The following is a 27,737-nucleotide window of genomic DNA, read 5'->3' on the forward strand; positions in this document are numbered from 1 at the left end:
TCCCTGGCTGACAGGACCTGCAGCGTGAAGGAGGCCCTGCTGCATCGGAGATGGTGGTGAGGGAGCACCTTCAACAAAAACATGTCCTACGGGGTTCACCTGGGATTTATAAGTCTTTAAAAAAATACTAAAAATCCATCTCTCTCTCTCTTTCCCCGTTGTGGGCAGGGGGAGCGGGCACTCGGCATTTCACAGGGAAGGTGTTGTGGCCCTTCCCTTTCCAAAGCCTACCAGCCACTCAGTCAGCCCTTCCAGGACTCCTATGGACCAGGTTGCTAGCTCAGAGTAGTAGTATTTCTTTTCCCTTTTCATATTATAAAATACAAACGAATGACAGAAAAGGTCGGGTGGCTGGGGTGGGGAGGGGCAGGATTCCTGCTGGCTCACAGCTGTAGGGACCGTCGTTTCCTTCCCGAGACGTTACGGTGGTTGTAGGGTCGCATCTTCATTTCCACAAAGGGTATGGAGAACTCGTGGCCTTTCCAGTGGAACCAGTTAATCCCCTGTGGGCAGGAAGGAGAGCAAGGCACAGGGCAAAAACAACAAAACAGGTGGAGGGGGAAAAAAGAAGGAAACACGTTTGAACTTGGAAGTTAAGTGGGAAGAAAGAAAAGAGTTTGTTTAATGAAGCAGCTTCTCTTATTATTCTCTGGGCAAGAAATGTGTAGGTTTCTCTCTCTGGCTTGTTATCCCCCGCTGCTCTCACGTATGTGCTAACTCATTAGTTTTCCTGTGTCTCCCACTCATAAGGCAAGAAACATTGCTTGAAAGTTTCCCTCTTGAAACCAGATGGAATCTGCCCAGTGTAATGAAAGGGAAGGGCCTGGGAAAGGCACCTTGGGGCTCCTGGTTATGAGAAGCACCATCTCTCTGCTGTATGGTTCCGCGCTTACCTGACTGTGCCGGGACTCGCCGTACTTGCCGTTGAGGTTGGTCCGGTGGCAGTTCTTATACCACCAGGCCCCTTTGTATGACATGGCGCAGTTTGTAACAGCAACGTCGTTATCTCTGTCTTTGGTGGAGAACGGACGTCCCTGGTGATAGGTGAGTGAATCTCCTGTATAAAGGGAGACGCTGTGAGGAGAGGCTCAGGGGTGCGCCTGCAGTGTGTAAGCACGACCATGTCAGGCCTGGCTAGTCTCACTACAAAGAGTAAATTATAATAATGCAATAACATTGTTCATTCTGCTAATCTGTAGCTCTCCAGCTCAAAGAGTTGAAGACTGGCAGAATGCTATAGGAATAAGATTAGTTTGAGTTCCTAACCCCCTGACCTCATGGGTCCTAGATCTTTCTGCTGACACTCTGGTGTAAAGATGGGCCTGAACAAAATCTAGATCCTTGGATCTGAACCCCTTTGGGCTTTGGAGATGGTAAAAACCTGCAGCCAGGTCCAGTTCTGAATTTCATGGCTAAAGCAAATTCCTGGATCCAAACACCCCAGAACTGGAACTCTAGATGTAGGTGTGAGGCGAGGACCCATCACTGCTCTGATGAAGGGTTTCCGTTTCCACCCATTGGCCAAAGAGATTGTTTTCTCCCTCTAAACATTGGTCCCTTCAGACTGTGGTCTGACTGGCTCAAAAAAGAAAGGGTAATGAATATGGTAATTAGAGATAAGTCTGAGTTTGCAAAGTTTGTGGCTTTTCAAATCCGGGGAGGTGGTTTGGCTCATTGTAGGCAGGTGTTGGTTGCAGAGTTTGGATCCTGATGTGAACTTTCCTACAGTTGGGAGATTTTCCAATCTAGGGTTTTTGGGTTGGGCCCATCTTCTGCTTCACTTCTGTCATGCTTCTGTGTTTCCAAAATAACCCTAAATGCATGATGGGCAATAAGAAGTGAATAAACGCTTTGTAATGCCCCAAGAGAATACCAAAGAGACCAGAAAATATTAATTATGCACAGTCCTGAAAAAAGAACACAGGGATGTGCGTGTGCATACACACACAGAGTACACATGTGGGAAAACCCAAGGGAAATGTACTGTCTGGGAAACCTTTACTCCTCTTTCAAGGAGCAAAAAGGGTGGTTCCCCTCTGTGTCATTATTAACTCTGCAGATACGGGTTTGAAGCACAAAGGGTTTTGTTACATTATAATTCAGCTAGTTTGGGGATAGGGGAGGAGTGTCAGACTCCTAGATATGATACAAACATAGGCCAGGATCCTCAAAGGTATTGAAGTACCTAACTCCCCTTGATTCCAATGGGAATTAGGTGCCTCAATACCTTTGAGGATCTGGGCCATAGGAACTGCTATGGTGTATCAAACTAACGGTTCATCTAGTCCACTGTCTTTCCTCTCCCAGTACTAGATGTCTTACAGGCATGGACAATTCTACATCTTACATACAGTGGAGGGTGTCTTGCTAGCCCCAGGCAGAGAGTGGTTGCCTTGTACCTGGAGTCTGGGCATTTGTGGTCATTAGACATTTTTATCCAAGCTAGAATAGCTATATCCTGACTCCCCCCTCCATCTTGAACCAGGGTTTCCACTCATCTAACACGTCCCTGCTCGCATCCGGCAGTTTGCTACTCGCTGACTGAGTGGAGAAAGCATTAAACCTGAAGCGACATCAGGGAGCCCTGCTTGGAGGAACACCGGAAGCTCTGATTGGTCAAGACATCATATTTAAACCCAAAGAGAGGCACAGGAAACGGTTTGCACAAGTAGGCCCTAGGTGGCTGCTGCTCGGACACCTCGTCCAGTGCTTCAGCTGCTGATCTGCTTGCTTCCTGGTGACCTGAGTCGTGTCTGACCCTGTCTGGATTGGTGTGTCTGGCTCCTGCCTGATTCCTGGTAACCCAAACATGACCTTCTGCTAACCACTAGACCCGGCTGCCTCTGTCTGTCCCTGACAAGCTGCGGCTAATCTTGTTATTCATTGAAATGTCTAATCTTAGTTGTGGAAGTGAGTTCTCCCCCGCCACCCCCCGAAGGTATCTCAATGTTAGAACATCATCCTGCCAACATTGTGGTGGGTTTAGCTTAGCAGTTCTGTCTCATCCAAGAACAGTGGCTGGGCTAACGTTCTAACAAAAGCAGCAAACGTTTGGCATGTATATCATGGTACTATATGGATGACTTCAGCTTTTCTGTTCATATGGAAGCGTGACATTAACAGGCTGATCTGCTGTTATTGTGGTATGAGGCACTAGCTCTCATTATAGATCCGATTAGCTGAACAGCAATGGGTGTATAGTAACTGCCCATGGAAAATTCTATGTGCTGATTAAACATGTGCCTCCCGGTGATTACCATACTGGTTTATCTAATTACTCACAAGGCAGCAGAGACAACTAAAGGCGTCTATTTGGATGGGCCAGAGTGGTAGTAGCATCCAGGAAAGGAATTAATCTTTTGGGTGGTGGGATTTCCTTACACTGCTCAAGCTTATGCACTGCAGGCGTTTCGGACCCACCAGTCCAGAAAACTTCCTGCTGCACGTAGGTGCTTGTTAGTGATAGTGTGTACCGGAAGTGCCATTGTAGTCTCCTATCCGGAGCTTGTACAGACTCCTGGCGTCACCAAGGGAGAACTTGTCGTAATAGGCGTAAGTTGCCTCTTGGCCATCTCGCATGTCTATTCGTAGTTCGTAGCGTCCCTGCAATGTGATCTTCTGAATGTTATCCAGCCCTGCAGAGAAAAGCAGAGGGTTCAGGTGAGATCTGGTACCTGGTGGCAATTCTGGGAGGAAAATGGAAGGAGATTCAGGGCTCAGTGAAAATGCACGGCAAGCAAATGCAGAGGACGAGAACCCAGAAATCACCAGTGCTTTGAAGAAAAGCCACACTGCCTCAGTTCGTGTCTCTGCCCTTAGTGACTGAATGTGGATGTTACACTTACGTACAGAACAAGACACTGGACCCAGATTTCTAGCATCTCTAAGTCTGGAGTATTTGGCTCTGCAGTTTTGGGGTTTGACTCATTGTAGTAGGAATCATTTGCAAAATCTGAATCTGGCTTCTGATGCCAAACACCTTAAATTTGGAGGGTGTTTGCACCGTGGGTCCACCTCCAGTGTGTACATGCATAGTCCTGTCCCTGTGTGACAGCATTCCGGTCTGAAGCAATGCTAAATCATCAATATCTGTTTTTTACATTTCCTCAGGTGAATATTCTCACTCATTAAGATCAGGGATGAGAAATGCCAGTTACAGCCATCCATTGAGGGTATTAGTTGTACATGCTCCACTCACGCAGAGCTTTGCCAATGCCTCGCCCACTCATTCCTCAATTTCCACCATTCTAGGCCTGGGCCTCTTCTGAGACGAAATTACCAATCATGTTAAATTGCAGAGTGTATTTATAATGCAGACAAAAACCTTCCAGGGAATTGGACAGAATGGCCATGCTCCATTCCTTTTGTGACCGAAGGAGATTTGAAACCAGGTCTCTATGGGTGGAAGGCCAGTGAAAAAGCCTACTGTGCCACCTAACAAATCAGGAACTGCTGCACCTTTGTGATCTCCTTTTATGTCACATTTCCTCCGCATGACACATCACTAATGATATGAGCGCAGACAGAACAAAGGAGGAAACACCATGGTGAAGAAAAGCAGATCAATAGGGGAGAGATGGACAGATAACCGCTTTAATGATAAGCAGACACAGAGAGATGGAAATTAAGCTTGCAGAGATAAGTGTCCGATTGAAAGATGCAAAGCGTCCACTGATCACAGCCAGGCTGACTGTGTCAGTGACAGACAAAGAGGTGAGGGCATTACCCAGCCAAAACTCATCCTCTAGGTTTCCAAAGCCAACCCGGTAATCCATCCACTTTCGAAAGAAATCCGTCAGCCCATTCTGCCGTCTCTGGAACACCTACAAAGGGAGAAGGAACGAAAGCCACATGGAAGAATCTTTGCTCTATGCAGAAACAATGATAGATCATAGCTAAATGGGCTTTGTTATATGTGAAATTAAAAGATAGTGCTTTGCCTTTCTATACCACCTTTCAAGTGAGGAGCTCAGAGCTTGAGAGGTTAATGTATTAATTCTCACTACAGGCCTGGAAGTTAGACATGTATGGCAACAGTCAATTTACAGATGGATAAATTGAAGTTAAGTGATGTCCACAGCAAATCAGTTGGAGAGCTGGGAACAGAATCTAGAAATCCTGATGTCAAGTTCCCTGCTCTAACCAATGGACAACACTGCCCGCTTTTCAGCATGTGATTTTGTTTTTAACTAGTTATTTCTGTAAGCCCTTCAGCATGAAATCAGATGTGAGGCTTTGAAGCAGAGTAAAAAAGCAGGTAAAAGCTTTGGCGAAAGAATCCACACCAGCAGTGTTAGGAATTTATACTTTGATTTAGGAGGCCCTTTTCTGACTGCATATATGCTAACATTTGTATATAATAATGTGTGAGGGAAAGTGTGACAACACAATCCAGTTGGAACAGCAGAGTATTCTCTGGTTCTGGTGCCGGTCCACCTGAGTCAGGCTGTGTTTATGCGATTCAGCTAAGTAGCATTTGCCTCTAAAAGCACTGTACAAAGTCACTCTAGCTGATGGCTGACACCACCATATGGTGATCCCTGTGAGTGCAAATCATTTACTTTGAAAGCTAGTATCCATTTAATTTCATGTATAGGACAATAGATCAGTTTCAGCTTCAGGCTATGCTTTACTTCCAAAAGGAGCTGCAAACATTTCAAATCAATCAAAGGGAATTTCTCCAAGTGCAGCTCCTATTAACAGCTATTAACCCATTCCTTAAGATGTGGAAAATGAAGTAGACTGTATTAAGCCTCTTTTGGTGCATTGCTTTGCTGTCTTTCATAGCTGTGTTGGCCAGAGCTGTGCTTTACTTTAATTTATTATGGGCATACAATGTTTCTCTGTTGTGGCTTATAGCCACACAGCCAAGGGTTGTGGTCTCAGCTGAACTCCAAAACTAAGCAGCATCAGGCTTGGTTTGTTCTTGGATGGGAGATTTGAAGGATAAACCCCATTGCTGCAGGCAGTAGTGCTGGTTATTCAGGAAACATCACTGTTTCCATTGTACCAGTGCCCTAGCATAGCGTTGGAGCCACCATGCTGCTGGAGAGGCTATTGGAGGAGTAATGACATGAAGGTCCTATGGCATATTTTGGACTTGGTTTTTTTAGCTTTATCCTTGCACAGGGGGTGGCGCAGGGCTGCAGTAGGACGCATTATGTCTTGACGACCAGCCGGGCACTGAGGAGGAGTGTGCCTGCTGCTGTGCCTTGCAGTGCTGACCTGCGTCACTGCTGATACATGTGGGAACTTGGACATACCTTCTCCCTGCCTTCTTTGGGGTGGCTTGTGCCCCAGTAGCTGTTAGCAGGGAGCTGTCCCTGCAATCAGAAGAGCATGGGGACTTTGATTATAACCAGAGTGCAAGGAGTACAACCCTCTTTGCACAACCACTCAAAGGCCAGTTGCAATTTAACCCTGAGATAGAGTAGTGATGTTAAACCTGGTGTCCCCCGCAAGTTACATTCTACCCAGCTGGTTCGTTCCTTCACTTGGATTAGGATAACTTTTCCTTCCTCCACGTAACTGTTGCCATGTGCTGCCAAACAGCTGCTGCATTCCTCCCCAGAGGTGGCTGCTTGGCCTTTGTGAATGATGTGGCCCTAAATGGTGTCTAAAGCATTGTGGGGGATCCTCTGGAATAGAAGGATGGTGCCTGGAAATGGAAAACATTAATAGAGCTGTGCAAATAACTGATGTTCCCGTTTACTGTCCAAACTGAAAAAATAGAAAAAAAATGTTTTTTTACCTTTCAAATTTTATTTAATTAAATTGAAATAAAATTAAAATGAAAATCATTTTGAATTAAAAAAAAAAATCTAAACCTTTTGAATTTGGGGGGAATCCCCCCCCAATGAAACATTTTGCCAAATCCAACAAAAATTCGCGCAATGTTTCAGTCAACCCGAAACTGCAGATTTCAATGGGAAAAAAAGTTTTTTTGTCCTAAAAATGTGCCCCAGCTCTAATTGTTCTGATGATGAGTTCTACATGGAGGCTTACAATCCATCCTCCCCCATCCGTGGTCATGTCGCAGTACACCTGCACTCGCTGGCTGAGGTCCCCATTGATGGAGATGGTGTAGATTCCACTCATGGTGTCGCCATTCATCAAATGCTGGGCACAGTCCTGAGGATTAGCGAACACGCGGCCTCCTGTGAAATTAGAGAGGCAAAGCTTCGAAGAGGGCACAGCACCTCCCTACACATGTCACATGACATAACCATATGATACAACGTCACACAAGGCTTACTGCAATCCAGGAAGAACATGAATTGACTTCCGAGGTCATGAATCATCCTGATAAATCATGGTAACTCCATCAAGTGCATAAGCTATCTCTTGGCTTACTTCACATGTCATGCCTCATCATGCAATAAGCTCATTGCTTATACTAATTAACTCAGTGGTGGGGACCACTCTCACATAACAAGCCTCTGAGTGCGACCCCCCCCTTATAAATTAAAAACATTTTTTTATATTTAATACTATTATAAATGCTGGAGGCGAAGCGGGGTTTGGGATGGAGGCTGACAGCTCGCAAACCCCTATAATAACTTCGTGACCCCCTGAGGGGTCACGACCCCCAGTTTGAGAACGCCTGGATTAACTCATCATATGCCATAAGGTATAATGGCATGACACTCAGTAACTCTACTGGGTACAATGAATGAGAGTGTGACATCTTGTGATAGTTTTCCATGGATCTTGTTCAATTAATTGTTCCCAATATACACAGATATTTTGGGAAATACCAATGTTCTTTCCTCGTCAACACTGGTTCTTCAAACATGTACCCAGACTGATTTCAATTGAGTTACTACATCCATGTAAGTGTCAGGACAATCCAGTTCATGCAGGGCTCGTCTTCGTTAGAAAATTCAGCAGGGTCTACCCATGACCCGGCAGACATGGTGTTGAACACAACTGGTCCATGTCTATGCAGACTGCAAAGTCATGGTCAGCGTTGTGGTAGGTAGCATGATTCTTCGTGGACATGTTCTAGCTTGATGCAATTTTCAAATGAAGACATGCTCACAGTGTGGGGGTCTGAGTTAATGCTTTACCAGTCCTATATGATCTCAATAGGTCTGCAGTATCAGGAACTTGCATCTGAGTCTTAGCTCACAAAAGTTGCACACTAGCTTATCACTGGCGTAGGAGTTGTACTGATTTACACTTTTGTACATGAGAGGGGGAATTTGCCCTGTCCACTAGAGTTATTTGTGATATAGTGTAACTGCGAGAAGAACAAGGCCCAGTGACCACAGCTGTGATCATCCTCAGTGAAAAATATTAATTATAGTGGACCAGATTTCATACTCAAGTCCAGATTCTGTTTTCATTCATGCCAAGGGTAAATAAGGAGCAACTCCCCAGAAGTCAGTGGACTTACACTGGTTTACACTAGTGTATGTGTGAGGAGAATCTGGACTGTGGCACAAATGGGCACAAACTTGTGGGGAAATCTTTGATTCAGTTTTAATGATGGCTTAAATGGCAGTGTCAGTTACACAGGAAATGGGTGTAAACTGCATTCACTGGGTGTGCAATGCCCGTGTGAGTTTAACATCAAAGGGAGTGGGATTAAAAAGTGGGAAGACATTTACAAACCCTGGTTTTGTTGTTGGTTTTTTCTATTCTATCAAGCCCCACCCATTCTTGGGGCGTGAATAGTCAATGGGTTTCATTTTGGCCAAAAGGCAAAGAGCCCCTATTTTATAGTCTCTGTGCTTTTTAACACAAGATCTAATGAGAGACTTGTCATGTATAGTACTAAACACACAATGAAATCTGCTTCAAAGACACACGCGTTGTAGTCCCTGGTGCTTTGTGAAGACCACATTTCTTAATTTATATTCAGATCTTTAAAATCGAAGCTGACTTTGAAAGAAATTTCAAACTACAAATTATAAATAGTGTATTGATTTTTTTCCTTTTTACCATTTGTATACAATTCCCCCAGAACCTTATGCAAATATGAAAGACAAACGGAACAGACAGCTATTAATATGCCAGGAAGAATGAAAGAGCCCTGTTATGTGTGAACACAAAGAAGCAAAACGTCTTAAATAAAGGTGTTTTTTTTAAACAAACCAACAAAAACAACCTATTGTTCTCCTGGAAAGTGCCCAGATATGTTGCTAGAGTAAATGTAATGCAATGCCCTGGCTCTTAAACAAGGGAATGGTGGAAGCAACCGCAGTCTACAGATCTCATTGTTTCATTGTTTATCCCCAGATGCTTCTGTTTCATAGATATATTAGAAAAGAAACAGGTATATTGTGCTTGTTACTTGCTTCTATTTTCATTTAAACCTATTCTAACATGTCTCTCAGGGAAGAAGCCATCTACAGTACGTTCTCTGACTCTGTATAGGGTCAGATCCTCAGCTGCTGTAAATCGCAGCATAATCTCCCTTGTCAATGGAGCCTCGCTGATTTACACCAGCTGGGGATCTGGCCTTGTTTGTTTTCATCTTGAACTCAAGTTCATCCCCAACAAGTATATCTACTTTTCCATCCCCTCTCGCATATGCTGTAATCCTTTGTGCCCAATGGAGTCGAGGCAAGAATAGCGTAAGAGGCTCTGATCTATAGATATATCAGACAAGAAGGGTTTTTGTTGTTGCTAGCTTCTGTTATCACATAAAAGCAGGTTACAAGGCCTTTCCATGTGCCTTGACTGGTTGTATGTCTGCAGCGGATTTAAAGGGAGCTCTTTTAATCTAACTATGAATACAGAGGAAGTGATTTCAGCACTGTAGAGTGGACAGCATCTTCAGGCTTTTTCTCATCTCTTTTGAAGAGCCGAGGTACAAATGTAATTGGATTCAGCTCTGCACAATGTGCATACTGCCTATTGAGTGCTGCTTTCTGAATAAAACTCTCCTACACTGGACGCTATACTCGGCCCACATTTTTAACATGAGTGTTTTCAACATGCAGTATTTCAGGGCAGACTGCTTCTAGTAAGCACTCTGACAATAGGGCCATGGGGACTGTGAGTCTTAATCAGCTTAAGGCAACATCCATTTCATGAGGGTAGAATATTTAATAAATAGGACTACTCTAAAGAACAGGAAAGCAGTGCTGTCGGGCAGTCAGAACATCACAGGGACTGGTTCTGGCCTTACACTGGTTGTACATCGTGGTAATTCTATTGACCTAGGTGGAGTTGTTCCTGATATAGATCAGGATGAGATCAGAATCATGTCCATGGAGTTTAGAGATGGAAAAGACCTGTTAAGTCATTTAGTCCATCCCCTGGTCACTACAAGAGTATCCCCTGCACTGAATGTTCTAATTCTTTGGAGCAGGAGCAAGAACAAGGCAAAAGGATCTGTTTGAAATAGGTGATCTCCGTATTAGACATGGTGCCTGAATTCAAAGCCTGGATCCGAATACCCTTGGACGAGGGCAGAATCCAGATCTGGTTCCTATCTCTGGTTTACGCCCTTTATAAGGAGAAGGGAGGGTAATGCCTGTGGTAATGAAAGTTGAGATAGAACTTAAGTCTTGGCTTTGTGTATTTGGGTGAGTTGAGGGGCAGGGGGCCAAGGCCCTGGAACATGAGCGGGCTTGGAGTTAGGGGACGAGTTGTCTTCCTTAGCACTGGGAGGTAATAGACAATCTCCTTGAGACACTCAGGGGAGACTGCGGCTGGCGCAGCATGGCACAACTGGTCAAACGAGGTGGGGAATAAACTCCTGACCTGTGATGAAGCTGGTGGAGGTGAATCCACTCCTCATCGCATCCTGGGCTGCCTGCAAGCGTACGGTGTATTCCGTGGTCTCCGAAAGCCCCTCTAGGCGGATCCAGGTGTCCTCAGCATCGACTATCAGCTCCTAGATGCGGGTCACAAAAGTAAGTGGAAGCCAAGAGGTGGAACCCAGAGAGCACGTAACGAGGGAACAGAAGCCAGGAACTTTTATAGTGCATGCTGTCTGACTGAGGATCTTAAAGCCATTTACACCCGGTAATCTCTCAGCACCCCTAGTAGTATTACCTCCCCCATTTCCCCAAGGAGTAAACAGAGAGAAAATGACTTACCTTAAGACACAGTATGTTGGGGCAAAACAGATTAGACTCCACATCGCCTGACTCTTAGGTTTAGCTTTAGCTGCTCAGCCATGTTTCCTCTTTGAACTTCAGCCCAGGGGAGATTTAGGGTGACTAGACAGAGCAAGTCCTCCAGAATAGGGGGTGATGTGCAGATGCTATTCATGGTCCCTGTGTACATGGATTACTGATTTCCATAGGCCCAGGGAACATGTTGTGTAACCTCATTGGAAGGCAACTGAGGTGCTTCATGGAAAAATGAGTAGTTCAAAAAGCCTCTTTAATTCCTAATCATTTAGCATGAAGTTCAGCCCTCGGCAGAGATCTATGTACCACTTACCCTATTGGAGCGGTGGTGGTGGGGTTAAGTGGTATACAGGCGATTTCCTGTTCCTCTGCAGAGAGGTGTATTTCACTCTTCCCTGTAGACAACTGATGGTCTGTTTACTGTACCTGCTAGGACCTGAATTCAGGACATCGTCTTTCCCTTGAAACAGGGCATCCCTGATGCCCAAAGCAGCGTAAAGAGTGGAGCTGGCCAGGTCTGTTAACCAATTCCTAGTCTGTGCTCTGTTGTTTTAATCTAGCTGGTGTTCAGCCAGATCATGTGGCTCTTATTGAATCCCTTACTGAAATGCCAACATCCTACGTCACTTGCAAACTAGTAATACTGTCAAAGGAAACTATTAGGCATGTTTGCAATGACCTATTTCTGATAAAGCAATGTTCATAGGCATGTTTCTTCCACATAGTCAGATATTGACACACTCATAAAATGATCAAACACACTGTGTTGTAGGGTGAATTAGTTGCCTGCATCTCTCTTTCTACTCTCCCTAAAGATAAGTACCATATTAGCCTCCTTCCATTGCTCGGGTACCTTTCTCCAGGCTCCAATGACTAATTTTCAGAGGTTCTGAAATTTTCTCCACTACTTCTTCCAAACATTCTAGGTGTATCTTGCCCATTTGGACCTGCAGATGTGGGCACTGATTTTTGTCTCCATCTCCTGGCTTACCCCATGGATTGTGACCTATCTAAGCATTATCTAATAGTAGTGTCTATGAGGAAACTTGTGTCTGTCATCTGGGTCAGCCTGAGCCTCAGTATTTATGCAAAACCCTCAGAAACATTGTCCTTCCTCTGGTGACTTGGATTGCCTCATTTAGTAGTCCCACCCCACCACACCAATCTCTGGTTCTTGTTTTAGTGCAATCCCCTTTATCAGTGAAAACTCACCTTTCGGCTTCCATCAGTCGATCTATAGGTCATGATGTAGTTCTCGATCTCTGCCATTGGAGGTTGCCATGAAAGGAGGGCGCTCCGGCGGGTGACTTCAGTGGCAGTCAAGTTAGTCGGGGGATCCAGAACTGCAAAGGTCAATAGGAACCCAGGGAATTGGGAGTCTGACACACTAGCATTGCTATTACAGCTGATTGAAACAGCATGCTGGATCCATGAGTCATGTTGACAGGAGTGCTGGCTGAACCACAGAAGTCTGGGATTTCTCACAATCCTGTGCTCAGCCCATCCACCCCCTTGCTCTCCAGGCCAGTTTGCCCACCCCTAGCTGGAGCTCCACTTACAGGGCACTAGGAACCAGATAAATATTCTCTACATGGACTTTTTTTGTCATGCAATTGCTCTGAACTGCATGAAGCACAATGTCTGTCAAGTAGCTATTTAATAGTGAAACAGATTCCATTGTTCTCCTGTATACAGCCTTACGGCAATGGGCAAGAAAAGGATCTGATAAGGGTCTCCTCTGGAAGCCATCAGGAAATCTTATCTAGGGGGATCAGCAGAAAGGAACTGCTGAGTGTTTGAAAAGCATCTTCCTGACCCTGACATCTCACATGTATCAGTATAGTCTGGTTCTTATACCATGCCTATCATCATGGTATCTGTGTGCCTCTGTGGTTCCTGAGCACAGAAAACAGACTGTTTAACAACTTATTTGGCTTCTGTTCCCCAGCTGGACAAAATAAAAACCACTAAGGACACCTAGTTGGAGAAGGGAAGAAGTTACTGTACGTACGAGTCGTAAAGTTGGTGCTGATGGTGCTGCTAGTGAGAGGCCCATTGGTGGCATACATGGTGACCATGTAGCTGGTACTGGGCATCAGGTTGATCAGCTGGTATTCTTGGTTGGCCCCGTCCACTAGAATGGTCTCCCCTGCAACTGAAATCAGATGGACCTGGCTTGGACTGAATACGGAGCCCTTCTGTTGTTAAAATATGACTAAGAAAGAACCATTTGAAACAAAAGCCTATCATGGCGGGTTGCCTGGGCACAACAGGTGGCATTTTACCATGTTGTGTTGCCAGCATGTCTCCGCTCTTTGGGTGAATGATGTCCTTCTTCCTTCAGATTGCAGAAGAATGAGAATGGCCATTGCCCACACTCCTTACAAAAACCATGCCAACACCTGGCCCGTACATAGCACTTCCCATCCCAGGTTCTCCATGCAACTTACAAAGAACATAAGAATTATGATCACCATTTTACAGCTGGGGAAACAGGCTTAGAGTTGTGGAAGGTCACAAAGCAAGTCAGCAGGATTAAAACCCAGCTCCCTCCCCACTGGATCATGCTGCCTCCTTTCTTGCTACTAACTTGTAAACTCGCTGCCCTGCAATCTGTGAGCAGAGCAGTTTGGTTTGCTGTTAGAAGCAAGCTTGAGCAGGAATGGGTTTAAAGCAACAGATGTAAGTAAATGTCAATTTCAGCCTCCACATTGAAATCAATGAAAAAATATCCACCCTCAGTTGGTGGGAGTGCAGACCTCTCCCCTACCTTGCACCTGCAGGAATTGGGTAGCACCGGCCCTGTGGCTGTGCAGGGAGCCCTGCAGGGCCAGCAAAACCCCATTCTCTGACTGGGGATGGAGCCATTCAGCGGCGGGATGGCCTCCCCGTGGCCAGTGGCTTGTCCTCTTTCTTGGCCAGGATCTCTGCTGTGCCAGGCCATGATCCCTGGCACCTTGCGCTCCAGTGTCTTGGGCCCCTCAGCCATGCAGGAAGGCCCCTGTAGCCCTGCTGTCAATTATGGGACCCCCCTATAGCCTCCCTTTATTTCCCTCAACTGTGAAAATCAAAATATTTAAAAATTGGGGAAAAAATAAAAAATAGAAATCAATATTTATTGTTGAAATCGTAAAAAAAAACAATAGAATTCAGCCAGATCTATGCATAGGGGACTCTCTCTTTGCCCACTGGCTGCATCTTCTCCATTTCCCCCCTCTTCAGTACTGGGGCTAACTGGAGGCTCTCTCGTATTCATGTCTAGTTTTGGTGAGCTGGGCTAGCTGTGAGGGTGTCTGGAGCTCAGATTGCAGGGTCAGCCTCAGGATTCCTTGTCCTCAGAGTGCTGGGGCCGGGAGCATCGCAGAAGGGGGATGGTCCCTGTTGGTACAGTGTCAGGGCACCTCTCTCTGGATTGACAGGACACTCAGGCAGGAGTAGGCTGTGTAATGTGTATGTGAAAAAATCAAGCAGGAATAGATATCAGTTTGAAATCAGGGCATGGCTGGCCCCTCTGCCATCCTGTCCTAGCTTTTCTGGTCTTTGCGTGGCTTTGCCAACCAATCCAGAGAGCAAAATCCACCTTCTAATTTCCCATAATGATAGAATCCCTTTAAACCAGCTGTCTGGGAGGGGGTCAGGCTAATTAATTAATTTCTGATGCAGCTAATAGAGTTTAGCTAGTGGCGCTAAAGCCACGTGCAAATCTCGCTGCTTACAGGTTGGAGGCAAACCAGCTCGGCTTTCCGGCTTCACAGACGTACCCGTGTAGTGCGTTAGCACAATGACGTAGTTCTCGACTTCGGAAAGAGGCGGGTTCCACTGCAGCAGGGCTTCTGTTGGGGTGACATTGGTGGCAGTCAGACCCAGAGGGTGGTCCATGGCTGAGAAGGAACCATAAATTCATCAGGGGATGGGTGTGAAAAGGAACTGGACTCTCTGGGGGTGAGGGGTGAATTCCAGATTAAATCCCAGGAAAACATTCCTAACAGTAAGAACAGTAGGACAATGGAACAGACTGCCCCGGGAAGTCATCGATGCTCCTTTACTGGAGGTGTGCAAAAGAAGGCTGGGTAGACAACAAATCCTGCATCTTGCAAGGGGTTAGACTAGATGACCCTTGCGGTCCCTTCTAACCCTCTGGTTCTATGATTCTAACTCCACTGCATATGGGTTCAATAGTTTCTATTCCTGCTAGGCAGATTTTTTTTAATCCACTGGGGCTTTTTTATGCTGCTGCTGCTAACTCTGTGGGGTAGAAAATCCTTGGAGTAGGTGAAATTTCTGCTCTTGCTTCCTACAGGCTACTCACAGATCCTCAGCTGCCCATGGCTATGGTGCATTCCTACCAGAAGGGCTGTTACTGATGGTTGATACTTTCCTTAGGAAAGGATGTTTTAGCATCAGCCAATCAACATCAGCTTCTGTGACCTGCCCTCTGGCTGCACCGTGGCCACACTGTGGATGCATGGTTCCCCTCTGCACTAAGGCAGGCAGACTTTCTAAGGGCTTTTGTTGGACATATTTAAAAAGTCCATGTTGGGCCCACAGGAACCTTGTTCGCTGAGTGGAGCTTGGGTCAGGCTGGCACATGTGTAAGCAGAGTCTGGATGAGCTCCCCTGACATCTAGTGGTGAGCTGTGGAAAAAGACTTCAGAATCTGATCTCATTTGCATGGACACACCCACCTTGCCAAGGTGCTCAGCATGATGGGATTGCTTGCCCAAATGATCACTTGTGGCTGGTGTTGGATCCCCAGTCTCCTTGTTATTGGGGCAGGAGTAATAAAGAGTTGTTATCCTTGTTGTGTGAACTGAGGGCAGCAGAGCAGAACATACCCCAGTGGAGGGACTCGCCCTCAACTGAACAGCACTTGCTAGGCAGGGGACATGGGTTCTAAAGCCCAATGAGTGGAAAGAGGGTGGGGGTGGTTCCTGTTTAAGGGTCCTAGACACCACTTGACCCTTCCATAGGGTGACAAGACAGCAAATGTGAAAAATTGAGATGGGGGTGGGTGGGTAATAGGAGTGTATGTAAGAAAAAGACCCCAAAATTGGGACTGTCTCTATAAAATGGGGACATCTGGTCACCCTACCCTTCCACTCTCCATGGTATAATAAAAGAGCTAATTTAGACTCAATTGAGGGTCTTTTTACAGCCTGCAGAGCTGAAATCATGGATACCGAGGTCTAAGTATTAGACCTACTTTGGGACAGTGTCTCTATTGCAAGATCCTGCACAGGTGTTAAGTGTTGGGAGGCCCTGAAGACATCTTGGCAAGCGGCCAGCTGGGCAGCTGGCAGAGACGTGTGGCAAACGGCTAGCAGGGCAGCTGGCAGAGACGTGTGGCAAACGGCTAGCAGGGCAGCTGGTGGAGAGGCGTGGCCAGCAGGGCAGCTGGCGGAGAAGCGTGTCAAGCGGCCAGCAGAGAAGCTGGTGAAGAGGGCCAGAGCAGAGCCCTGCAGAGGCGTGGCAATTGGCCGTTGGGGTGACGAGCGAGTGCCCAAGCAATGCAGCATGTAAGGTGCCTCCTTACCCCCCTCTGCCTTCCACAGAGGATGGGAGGTGAACTCTGTGGATGAACCTCTGAACTCTGGGGCTGCACTGGCCAAGGACAGCAACTGTGAGTGGGGTACTGAGAAGAAATGGGCATGTTAAAGGGACTTTTGGGTTGCTGAACTTAAGACCCTGAGGGGAAAAGGACACTGCCCAACTTACCTGGGGGTGGGTCTTTTGCTCACGGTTTGTGTTTATGAACCCTAGTTGTGGTGTTTTCCCAGATTAATGCTGAGTTAATTCTCTCCTTTTATTAAAAGTTTTTGCTACACTCAGACTCTGTGCTTGCGAGAGGGAATGTATTGCCTCTTAGAGGCGGCCAGAGGTGGTGTGTAATTGTTCCAGGTCACTGGGTGGGGGCTCGAGCCTGGTTTTGTGTTGTATTGCTGAAAAGGAACCTCTAGATACTGAACCCGCCCTTGTTGCTGCTGCCTTCACCTGGCAGAAGGGTTACACATGGCATTTAGAACATTGTGAAGTTATTTCAAAGTGTGGAAATAGCATTGGATGCCTTCATAGTGCCCCTTTCCCTGAACCAGTAATGTGCACTACAAGTCACCAGGAACAGAGGCTACACTTATGGATCCGAACCTCTTTTAAGCTACGGTCATCCAAACAATGAGGTCACCCTGCAAGTCAGCGGCAATCCTGGCTCCCTTGTCCCCACTCCTCTTGCCTCTCCGCACATCATGCCCTGCCAGAGAGCGTGCACAGCACAACCTCCGATCTCGTCAATGGAAATGTCCCCCACCTGTATACACGATGCTGGAGACCCGCTCACTCTCCTCCCGGCCCCGCACGCTGCTCAGGCTGATCTCGTACTTGGTCGCTGGCTGCAGGCGGCTGAGGCTGTATTCAGCGACGTCGTTGGCGACTGCCGTGCTGTCCGCTCTTCCTGCAAAGCGCAGGCAGAGCAAAGAGCTTCATGGTCGCTCGTCAGATCATCCTGCTCTGAGCAGGAGCCTAAAGAAGCTCAGGCTGCAGTGCAAGGAGCAGAGACCCAGGCACAGTTCCAGGGTACAGGCAGGTTAGGGGATATTGAAAGTACTTACTTGGAGGAGACGCATGGACAGTAATGTGAGTGGCCCTTTGCCACCTGCCTTGCAAGCCCCAGTGTAGAGGGCATTCCGGGATAGTGGGGATATGCCCATTGTGGGTTGGAACAGCCCCATGGGGCTGCTCTAACTTATGCCGGGCTATTTCATCCTCTGGAGCAGTGTCAGATCTGGAGGGCTCGCAGCCACCTTTCCCTTGGGCTGGTCCTCAGTGCCTTGCATCTCACAAGGTGCAGCAGAGTCGATCAATAACACTGGGGCCAAATTCACTCTTTGTTCTTGCTGGCTTTGGCACCAGCTGCTGGTGGCGGGATGCCTGATGACAGGGAGGATGTAGCAGTGCGCAGTGACGGCACTGTTTCCTCCATTGACTTTGGGCACTGCATTGCCCCCTAATCTGGGCATCTCCATCTCTGATTTAGCTCCTAGCAAGACCCCAGAGTTGCTCTGGAGCTGTTCTAGTAGGGTGAGATCCCTTAGGGTATGTTTGCACTGCAGCTGGGAGCATGCATGGATAGATGCCATGCTAGCTCTGCTCGGGTTAGCTCACTCAACCGAGTACTCATCACGGGGGTCTGGGTGGGTTTGTCCTTGGGAGGCCGGCCTGAGCCACCACCTGCACCACTGTAGCCACATTGCTACATTTAGTGCACTAGCTCCACCAGAACTAGCGTGTGTCTGCCTACCTGTGCTTGGAAATGTGCTCCCAGCAGCTGGGTAGACACACCCTGGGAGAAAGACTCAGGACCCGTGTCTGAGAGGTGCTGGACCCCCACCCCTCCCATAGGACCTGTTCCCAGCAGGTGTGGAAGTTAGAGCTCTGTGTGTATTACCAGCCACATCATGGTGCGTCCCAGGGGGCTTTAACTTATTATGCCAAGGCTGAACTGACCCACATCAGTTGGGCAGAGGGTTTTGGTGACTGTGGAGGTGGCCTGATCAGTCGATAGGAAACTTCTGCCCCCTCTCCCATTCCTACCGTGCACTCTGCAGTGCTGGCTTCTCCCTATCACATACCTCCCCGTGTAGTCATGGCCTGTGAGGTGGCTGGCTGTTATGCTATGCCAGAAGCCACCCAGGAGAGCCCACAGCCCGCTTCAGAACAGCCTTTAGAGCAGGCAGCTGGGTTACCTTGTGCAGATCGGTAGGACACTCTGTAGTGGTCAAAAGCTGTGATAGGAGGGGCCCAGAAGATCATCACCGAGTCCTTGGTTACGTTGCCCACGGTGAGGTTCTTCGGGGGGTCGATCCCTAGAGGAGACAGGCAGAGGCCAGATAAAGCCTACGAAGCAGTCACGGAACACTGATTGCTGGCTGAACCAGCGGTCGATCCAGCCGAACACTCCTGCATGCAGAATTTCGTAGCACAGTCACCCCAGATGCCAGAAAGGGGGGCTGTGTCTATCGGACTCCTCATCTGTAAGAAAAGCCAGGTTATGAAGACAGTATGGGTGTATGCAAGACAACCCACCGGGGGGTTTAAATAGCCAAACTCAACAAGGAATGCTGACATCGAACCCTATTCTACGGTTCAAAACCTGCCAGGGCTCTGAATGTGAGCTGGGGAAACAAAAGGCCTGGTGCAAAGCTCAGGGAAAGAGTCCCACTGACTGACTCCAAAGGAAGGTCTGAATGCTCAGCCCCTCTCTGGAGTTCTGCCGTGTGTCTGGAAATGGGTTAGCTCCCACAACTCCCATCGCTCTAAGCCCATTGTGCATTTGTTTGTGGCTGCTTTATCCTAAACTGGAAGGATGAGGTTGGCTATAAAGCGATTTCAGACCACAAGCTAAACACGTTCATTTTTTTGGCCACGGTGGAGATTCCAGGATTACGGGAGGCTAAATGTTTAATCCCCTTGTACTGTTTTGGGTTCTGTTGCCACGGCAAAGACAAGAACAATACGAAACTGGATATGTAGCGTGCTGCAATGGGAGCCCAAGGCGGATTATCTGGTTCTGGAGCATGCAGAACCGGAGGCCTGAGACAAACAGTCTAGCTATGGGGCATGTGGAATTGGAGCCTGAGATGAATAATCCCTTTAAAATAATGATCCGTAGGGGCAGCAACTTTCTTTTGTAAAGATAAATTATTCTGTTAGCTCCAACTCTGGAGGATGGTTTTGAGCCAGGAGTCTCTATTACCTCCCGTGTGTATCTTGGATCTCTTCTCCAGCCGGAGATTAGGCATGAGCATTATACCCCATCAGACAGCTGCTGACTTTACCTGTTGTGATGGAGCCCACTATGGGCTCGGAGCTGACCAAACCATGCACAGCCACCAGTGACACGATATACTCCGTAGATGGCTGCAAGCCAGACAGGGTGGCGTGTCTCTTGGTGGCATCTAGTGTGACCTGCTTGGTCTCCTCCTTATCTCTGGGATTGTAGTTCAAGATAAACCTGTCTGCCGGAGGGGAGGGGTCACTCCAGGTGATGTTCAGGCTGGAGGAAGTCACATGAGAAAAGTGCAGCTGTGTGATTGGTCGGAACCCTGGAAACCAAAGAGAGGTGTTGCAAGTCTGTCATGGAATGATTACACTCAAGGGCAGGAGCGTTGCATATGACAAGACATCCATCATACAGAATTAATAAGATAAAAGTCTCATTCAAGGAGTGTCCCAGGCAGAAGTATGGCTGGGACACTTCTCGCTGGGTTATGTCACTATGTGGCATGACGCTACTGTAAAATACTGGGATTCACTGCCCAGCAGTGCCAGATTGAGAGAGGCCAGCCCTGGTCTCTCCATTAACTTGAACCGGAGTTGAGAACAAGAGGAAAACTGAGGAAAAAAGGGTTTCAACCCACAAAATAAGCTCCACCCAGAGACGACTGGTACCTGCTGAGAGTGGGAGGAGGGCACAATTTAAAGATTCACCCCCCCAACAGCTTGAGTCACGCACCGCCTAAGCACACACACCCCCTTACCCTCAGCGGCCCCTCCCTACAGCTCCCAGCTGTTTGCTGCTGCCTCTCCCCACAGCTGCAGCTTGCAGCTCACCAGCTCCAGGATCTGCTGCACAGGGAGGGGGCCTAGCCAGCAACCCGTGGCAGAAATCTGGGGTGGGGGACACATGACCCCGCGTGCCCCCCATGCATCGTCTCCTGCTCTACCTACAATAGTCGCCAGACACTCTCAGTGGATTGGGCAGATATTCAAAATCTGATCGTATGTACTGTCTTGGTTCCTTGAGCATGGGCTCTGCAAGTCTGGCCCTGTTGACTGAGTCAAAAATGGAAGTGGAGGTATCTCACCAAGGCCACCCCCCATGGTGCTAGAATGAGACATCCCTCACAGTAAATGGTGTGGATCTGTGATCCCCCCACCCCTTTCTTACAGGCTTTCCCAAGCAATGACACAGTGAACAATGCTGCTATTTCAGTGATCATCACTGGGTATCTGAGTTCACCACACAGATGTATGGGCAGTTTACACCTCTTGGATGAGCTGTTCCAGACTCGGGCAGACATCTCTGCATCAGTTATGCTCAGCTCACATTTGCAACCATAACAGCTAGAGACTCCCCCACCCCCCGAACAAAATGTTGAGAATTGGGAGCACAAGATGTCAGGTCAGGAGATGTGCCAGCACGTTGCACCAATCTGAGCCCTGGCAGAGTTTGTCCCAGCCCCTCCTTACCTGTGAATGCATCCACTGTGGACTCCAAACTCTGCTGACGGCCTCTCTCGGCAATGACTGAGATGGTATATTCTGTACCAGGATCCAGGTCTGAGAGTGTCAGCTCAGACTTATCCTTGGGTGCTGTCACCTCGGAGGCCATTCCAGAGGCTGGAGTGAAGGTGATGCGGTAATGGTCTATGGGGCCCTTGGCCTGGGTCCAGGCCAGGGAGATAGACGTGTCCGTGGAGGCTGTCACCACGAGGTTCCGAGGGCTGTCAAGCTCTGTAGGAGGAGATGATTATGAAGTAAATCAGTGGCTCTCAACCTTTCCAGACTACTGTACCTCTTTCAGGAGTCTGATTTGTCTTGCAAACCCCCATGTGTCACCCTACTTAAAAACTACTTGCTTACAAAATCAGACATGAAAATACAAGTGTCACAGCACCCTATTTCTGAAAAATTGCCTACTTTCTAATTTTTACCATATAATTATAAAATAAACCTATTCGAATATAAATATCGTACTTACATTTCAGTGTATAGTATATAGAGCAGTATAAACAAATCATTGTCTGTATGACATTTTAGTTTGTACTGACTTCGCTATAGCTTTGTATGTAGCTGGTTGTAAAACTAGACAAATATTTAGATGAGCTGATCTATCCCCTGGAATACCTCTGAGTACCCCAAGGTTGAGAACCGCTGAGGTAAATTGTAATGCAAGCCACAGGGCTCAGCACACTAGAGTTGTGCTGGTTGAATTGTGTACACTGTAGCCCAGCAGGGCCGCTGAGCATTGCTGAACGGTGCATGGCTTCCAGGCGTGCCCAGAAGTGACTTTATGATAACAAGGGAGTCTCTGGTGTGTGAATCAGCTGAGAGAGGCAGGCAGGGGAGCTGGCTAGTGCTTTTGGTACATGAAGTGACACTCCCCTAGTCACAAGACCTAAGCACACTTACGAAGACTGTGGCTATGGCTACACTAGAGAGATGACAGCGACAAAGCTGCCAGCTCTCTAATGTAGCCACTATAAGCCAACAGGAGAGAGCTCTCCCATCAGCTTAACTACTCCAGGCCCCGCGAGCGGCGGTAGCTGTGTTGGCAGGAGAAGCATAGGCACGGGAACTAAGGGTACGGGGGGTGCTGCAGCAGGTTTTATGCGGGGTCCCAACCCCACCCCTGGGACTGTGCTCCTGGCCCCGCACGTGGGGTCCCGGCTGTCACCCCATGCCCGGGGCTCCGCTCCCAGCCCCGCACACAGGCCCCGTGCCCAGGGCTCTGCTCCCAACCTCACATGCAGGGTCCCGGCTGCTGGGCCCGCGCCCTCCCCCAGCCTTGGCTCCTTTACCCCTGTCCGGGTCCCCTCCTCCAGTAGACAAGGCCTTGCTCCCGGCCCCAGCTGGGGGGGGGGGGCGTGGACAGAGGTAAGGGGGCTGGCTTTCAGCATCCCCGCTAGTAAAAGTGTTCCAGCACCACTGTGGAGACGCTCTCCCACCGACATAGTGCAGTCCACATCGGCACTTGCGTTGCTCAGGGGGTGGTTTATTCATATCCCTGAGCGACATAAATTATGCCGACATAAACTGTAGTGTAGACACAGCCTGTGACAGGTTAGCTGGCAGGATCCTATAGCAGAGGCTGCACCAGGCAGCATTGGCTCTCCCTGGCTCTGCACAGGCTAAGGCTGGACGTGGTTTAAAGGAAGCAGTGCTGTGCTTTAAGAATGATGCCAGTGAGTACCGTGCTCTGCATTTTATTTTGCATGTTTATAGGGCTGTGATCTGATGGCACATGGAACTCACCGGTCCTTGCGTTCATGGTGGCTGGGACGCTCTGCTTGCTATCCATGATGGCTGATATCCCAATTCCATATTCGGTTCCTGGCACCAGATCTGCCAGCAGATACAAAGAAAGACAGGTTATGCTTATGAGTGTGTGTGTATTACCAACCACATGATTGTATCTCCTTTGCTTTGCCTCACCCCTTGGCATTCTCTCTTCACTATCAACCTTGTCATGGCAACTCCACGTTCTCCTGTTGCTGTCTAAGTGCTTATAAAGGGCATAGTATTTATGGTATCTAGGTGCTAAGGTTGCTGCTGAAAATTTTCCAACAAAACTATTTGGCAGTGCTGAATTATTTTCTGGGGTATCAAGTGCCATTCCGAGATGTCTCTAAAGTGAAGCAACTTAGGGAAATCTTAGGAGAAATTGAACAGGACCTTAGAAAACAACTTCATATTGTGAGAGTTCATGTGAACAAGTGTCCGAGGAAGCTATTGGCCATGCATAACAATTTCTGATGGCCCTCCAAAGGCCAGGGAAGTGGAATCATGCTACATATTCTTGATCGCCATCTACTGGCACCTTATCTATTAGCTATTTATATATGTACCTATAGAGACCACACCTGTAGCATCTATCACCACAAAATTTTATTTTGCTTTGCTACTGTTAGAGATGTCCCAATTTCTCCAAGACTGCTCGGTTACTCTATGACAAGGATAGACCTCTAGCTTAGAACGTAGCATGCTGTCACAGTTGACTGATCAGTGCAAAATCTGGAGTTGTGTCTATCTGTAAAATTGGGGGAGTAACACTTTTATACCTCACAAGAGTGTTGTGAGCATGATTTAGGGCTTGCAGCTAGCTGGGGTGTAAATCTTCCCAGCCCTAGCCTGCCGCGCACTGTGTCCGATGCACACTAACAGTTCCTTAGTGCAGTGGTCTCCAAACTTTTTTGATCGTGCACCCCTATCAGTAAAAAAATTTTGAGCACACACCCCCTGCCGCACCGGCTCTATCATTTTTGCCAAAGCAAAAAAAAAAAAAGCCGCTCGGACTCCCGCCCGAACTGACGAAGCAAAAAAAAAAAAAAGCGCTCCTCCTGCCGCGCACCCCCAAGGATCCTCTTGCGCACCCCACTTTGGAGACCACTGCCTTAGTACACTCTGATCTACTCCTGTTTCAAAGCGGGGTACATCAGAACATGCTAGGGTACTGTTAGTGTGTGGCAGCAGGGTCCGCGTGGCCAGTGAGTACAGGGTAGATTCATGCCCCAGCTTGCTATGGACTAAATGTTTGTGTAGACCAGCACTGAGTTAATATTTTAGACCCTGCTTTGAAAATGGAGAGCACTACAGAACCGCTAAGTAATATTCTTAGGGGTCAACAAATGTCCATGTAAGTTGTGTCTTGATTTGGGCTGAAGCGGTTGGCTCTTTTGGGAGCACTGCATACATTGTTGGCTGGGGAAATTGGATTATTCTAACAAAGACAAGGCAATGTTTTAAAAGCAACTATTGAGACCTGCTGTAGTTGCTTGTAAAAAGACAGAAATTCAGAGCGAGAGACTCAGCCAGAGAGAGATGGAAATGATAAGCTAGCGTTATTTGTTACCAAAATGATTTGACATCTAACATTGTCATCTGCGTTTCTTATTTCTGCGGTGTAGATGAAATGGTCAATAATTAATAAAAGAACAGTCTTTTGCTCTGAGAGCTGAAACAAGCAGGTCCTAGACTGCGGTAGGCACAACCTGTGATTTCTGACTCAGGAGATTGAAATTTAGCTAATTTCCTGGGCACCGATCGCAGATCACTATTTTATCTAGGTGGAATATCTCATGGGTTTGTCTGTCACTTCCTTTTGGTTTCTGATGGGTTTATTTCTCTCCTGCCTGGCCATTATTGATCTTTCCCATCAAGTTAGATAAAGCTGTAAAAAAACAGCAGCCAAGCAAAACTCATTTCCACGGAAGCAGCATTGCCAAAACGGGACACAGCAGCATGCGGGAGCCCCTATCTGGGGACAATCTCTGACCCCTCCCTGCCTTCTGTGGACTAAGAGGCAGGGAACATAGGTTGTATTCACTGCCACTGAACTGCTAGGTGGCCTTCAAGTCACATCATCTCTTTGGGCCTCTGTTCTCCCTGCCACCCTTTGCCTGTCTTGTCTATTTAGGTTGTACTCTCTTGTCTCTCTCATGACGCATTTGTGCAGCACCAAGCACAACGGAGCCCTGATCTCAGCGGGGGATTGTAAATGCTACTTTAATACAAGTAATAACGATCATTTAGGCACCAAAGTAAGTGTCATAATTGGGGCTGCTGGGTGCTGAGCCCTGTTGAAAATCTGGCCCCAATTGTGGGTGCTGAGCACTTGGAAATATGGCTCAAAGCTGCTTGGAAAATCTGGCCCATAGTGCTTGCAGGGATCTGTTCCATTGCTACTTCTCCATCTGCTTCCACCTTGATCAGGAAAGAGAGCATGGTCTGGTCACTGTTAAGGCCTAGGGCAGTAGGGAGGTCAGGGCTGGTGGTGTGGTTCTCAATAAGTGCTCAGAGTCCTCGTGGTGACACGTGTAATCGGATTACAAAGGACTTCATTCTTTTCTCTGGCCAGCGGCACAAGGACAGTGAAGCTGAGCTGCTAATCCTTCACCAGCTCCAATTAGGCACTGCGTAATTAGTGAGGGGTGAATGGGGCATGTGGCCACTCCAGAGGTCCCATTCTGTGCACATTCCCTCTTGGCACAATTATGAATAGGGGAACTCAACCCTTACCTACCCTTTTAACAGCTGTCAAAACGTTCCTCAACTCCCCACCCCAACCCCAACCCCGCATCCCCCACTGTGATAAGAGCACCAATCCCTGTGCGAGCTATATATAATGGCAGTCTCCTGACTTCCCACCCAGCCCTTGGAGTGCTGAGCCCATGACTCCTACCCACCCTCTTTGCCCCCATCTGTGTGTACAGAAAAAGGAGACTCCCAGGGCTACATAAATGCCAAGGCCAGTGCTGCAAAAGGATCAGAGGTTTGGGTAAGTACCACACCTGAATTCAGATACTGCCCGCACCATACTCTCCAAACCACTTGGGTTTGCAAAACTGGCCTGGCAATCTGTCCATCTTGTGAGATTTCCAGTACTTCCTGCTACTTCATGCTGGAAATACGAGGAGATGGCCTTTTCCTGTCCAGGTATGCTCCAGGAAGTGCGGATGCACATGAAAGTTTTTTTTTTTTTTAAGTGAAATAATAAAAGGAAACTTCTGCCACTCCCAGGGTTCTGCATGTCAAGGGCTGCTAGGAGCTCTGAAGAGGCATCGGAGACCCAGCAGCCCATAAACCATGCTGAAACTTTAAGGGTTGCAGGGTCCCCACCACCAGGCTGTATCTGTGCAAGAAGACAAGCAGTGGAGGCAGCCAGTTTCATGCCAAGAGAGACAGACAAAACAAACACTAAAAATAAAATCCCCCATTAGGGCGGAACGTCCTTGCCAATGGAATTAAGGGAAACACGTTTCATGCTTCTGTGTAGCACAGAGATGCAGCACAGACCAGCTACTGAATCTGTGCAGCACCTGAGTGCTGCTTTCCCAAGCAGTTAAACAGAGATGAGTAATATCTTCTCCCCCGGCTCCTTCCTTCCTTTTGTACTCAGGATCGGAATCCTCCAAGGCCCATGTGTGGTTGTGTATGAGGATGAGTGATGGACAGCAGTTCCATGCCAATCTCCGCACTAGAGCTGGCCAAAAACCAGGGAGGAAGTTGGCCAAAGATTAAGAACAACCGTCAAGGTTATTTTTGTTTTGGCAGTTTTCAAAAGAAACGGTATTTTCAGTTATTGGACTTTTTTTTGCAAAAATGTTGAGGTTTGGAATTTTTAATTTGCTCTTCCATCTCCCCTGTTTCCATTTTGGCCACTGCAAAGGGGAAGGAAGAGAGACTGAAGCAAGGAAGGGAGAGGCTAAAGGATCAGTGGAGAAGGACCAAATAAAAAACGACAATGTGTGTTTTTTCGATTTCATGGGGGGAAAGACCCTGGAAAATTAAAATTAAAAAATTCCCCACAACAATATCTGATTTTGAAAAAAGACTAGTGTCCACCTAAATTGTTTAATTCCAGTACCTACTCTGCTCATTTGCCAGGGTCACAAAAGTGATCTTCAGTCCTTTCTATCCACAGCTCTGTCTGGGCCAGATCCTTGGCTGATGTAAAGAGAGTCCAATGGAGTTACACCAGTTTACATCAGCTGAGGATCTTGTCTTAAGCATCTATTAATTTTCATTGTTGCCAGCCCTGGCAGCTAATAAAGCTATAGGAGAGGGAGCTGGAGTATGTTCTGGATCATGTATCATCAACAGAATGGTTAACTAAGTTCTGTTTGCAGGACCTCAATTACTATGAGGCAGTGCTAGAAAGGAAGGACACAGCTTGACTTTCAGATCCCAGGCTTGGGTTACAGGGATAGCACCTAAGAAGCCCTACTTTCACCTTCAAATGGAGCAAAGCTGGCAGGCACCCTCATGAGACAATTACATGGGGCCTACTGTGAGAAAGACCTGATTTTCCACGTGTGTTGTAGGAAATGGGCATGAGCTAGTTCACTAAACCGGCCACTTGGTGGCAATGCC

The 27,737-nt window shown here is 47.6% G+C and overlaps 1 protein-coding gene across 1 annotated transcript in view; it reads right to left on the reverse strand.

Moving 5' to 3' along the window:
* Window positions 1–383: 383 nt before the first annotated feature.
* The window catches only part of LOC113407536 (tenascin-R-like), a 79,909-nt gene continuing 52,555 nt past the window's right edge, over window positions 384–27,737 (reverse strand). The window contains exons 9-22 of the mRNA XM_026656153.1: window positions 23,121–23,210; window positions 21,336–21,599; window positions 19,922–20,188; window positions 18,830–18,949; window positions 17,395–17,538; window positions 14,852–14,971; window positions 13,102–13,245; window positions 12,303–12,433; window positions 10,717–10,849; window positions 7,006–7,157; window positions 4,727–4,823; window positions 3,474–3,635; window positions 894–1,057; window positions 384–503 (exon numbers count right to left, since the gene is read on the reverse strand). Of these exons, the coding sequence (XP_026511938.1) occupies window positions 384–503; window positions 894–1,057; window positions 3,474–3,635; window positions 4,727–4,823; window positions 7,006–7,157; window positions 10,717–10,849; window positions 12,303–12,433; window positions 13,102–13,245; window positions 14,852–14,971; window positions 17,395–17,538; window positions 18,830–18,949; window positions 19,922–20,188; window positions 21,336–21,599; window positions 23,121–23,210 (2,108 nt within the window). The remainder of the gene's footprint in view (window positions 504–893; window positions 1,058–3,473; window positions 3,636–4,726; window positions 4,824–7,005; window positions 7,158–10,716; window positions 10,850–12,302; window positions 12,434–13,101; window positions 13,246–14,851; window positions 14,972–17,394; window positions 17,539–18,829; window positions 18,950–19,921; window positions 20,189–21,335; window positions 21,600–23,120; window positions 23,211–27,737) is intronic.

Source organism: Terrapene carolina, unplaced genomic scaffold, assembly GCF_002925995.2.
Source record: "Terrapene carolina triunguis isolate 2854851 unplaced genomic scaffold, T_m_triunguis-2.0 Scaffold212, whole genome shotgun sequence".
In the NCBI taxonomy this organism is placed as follows: domain Eukaryota; kingdom Metazoa; phylum Chordata; order Testudines; family Emydidae; genus Terrapene; species Terrapene triunguis.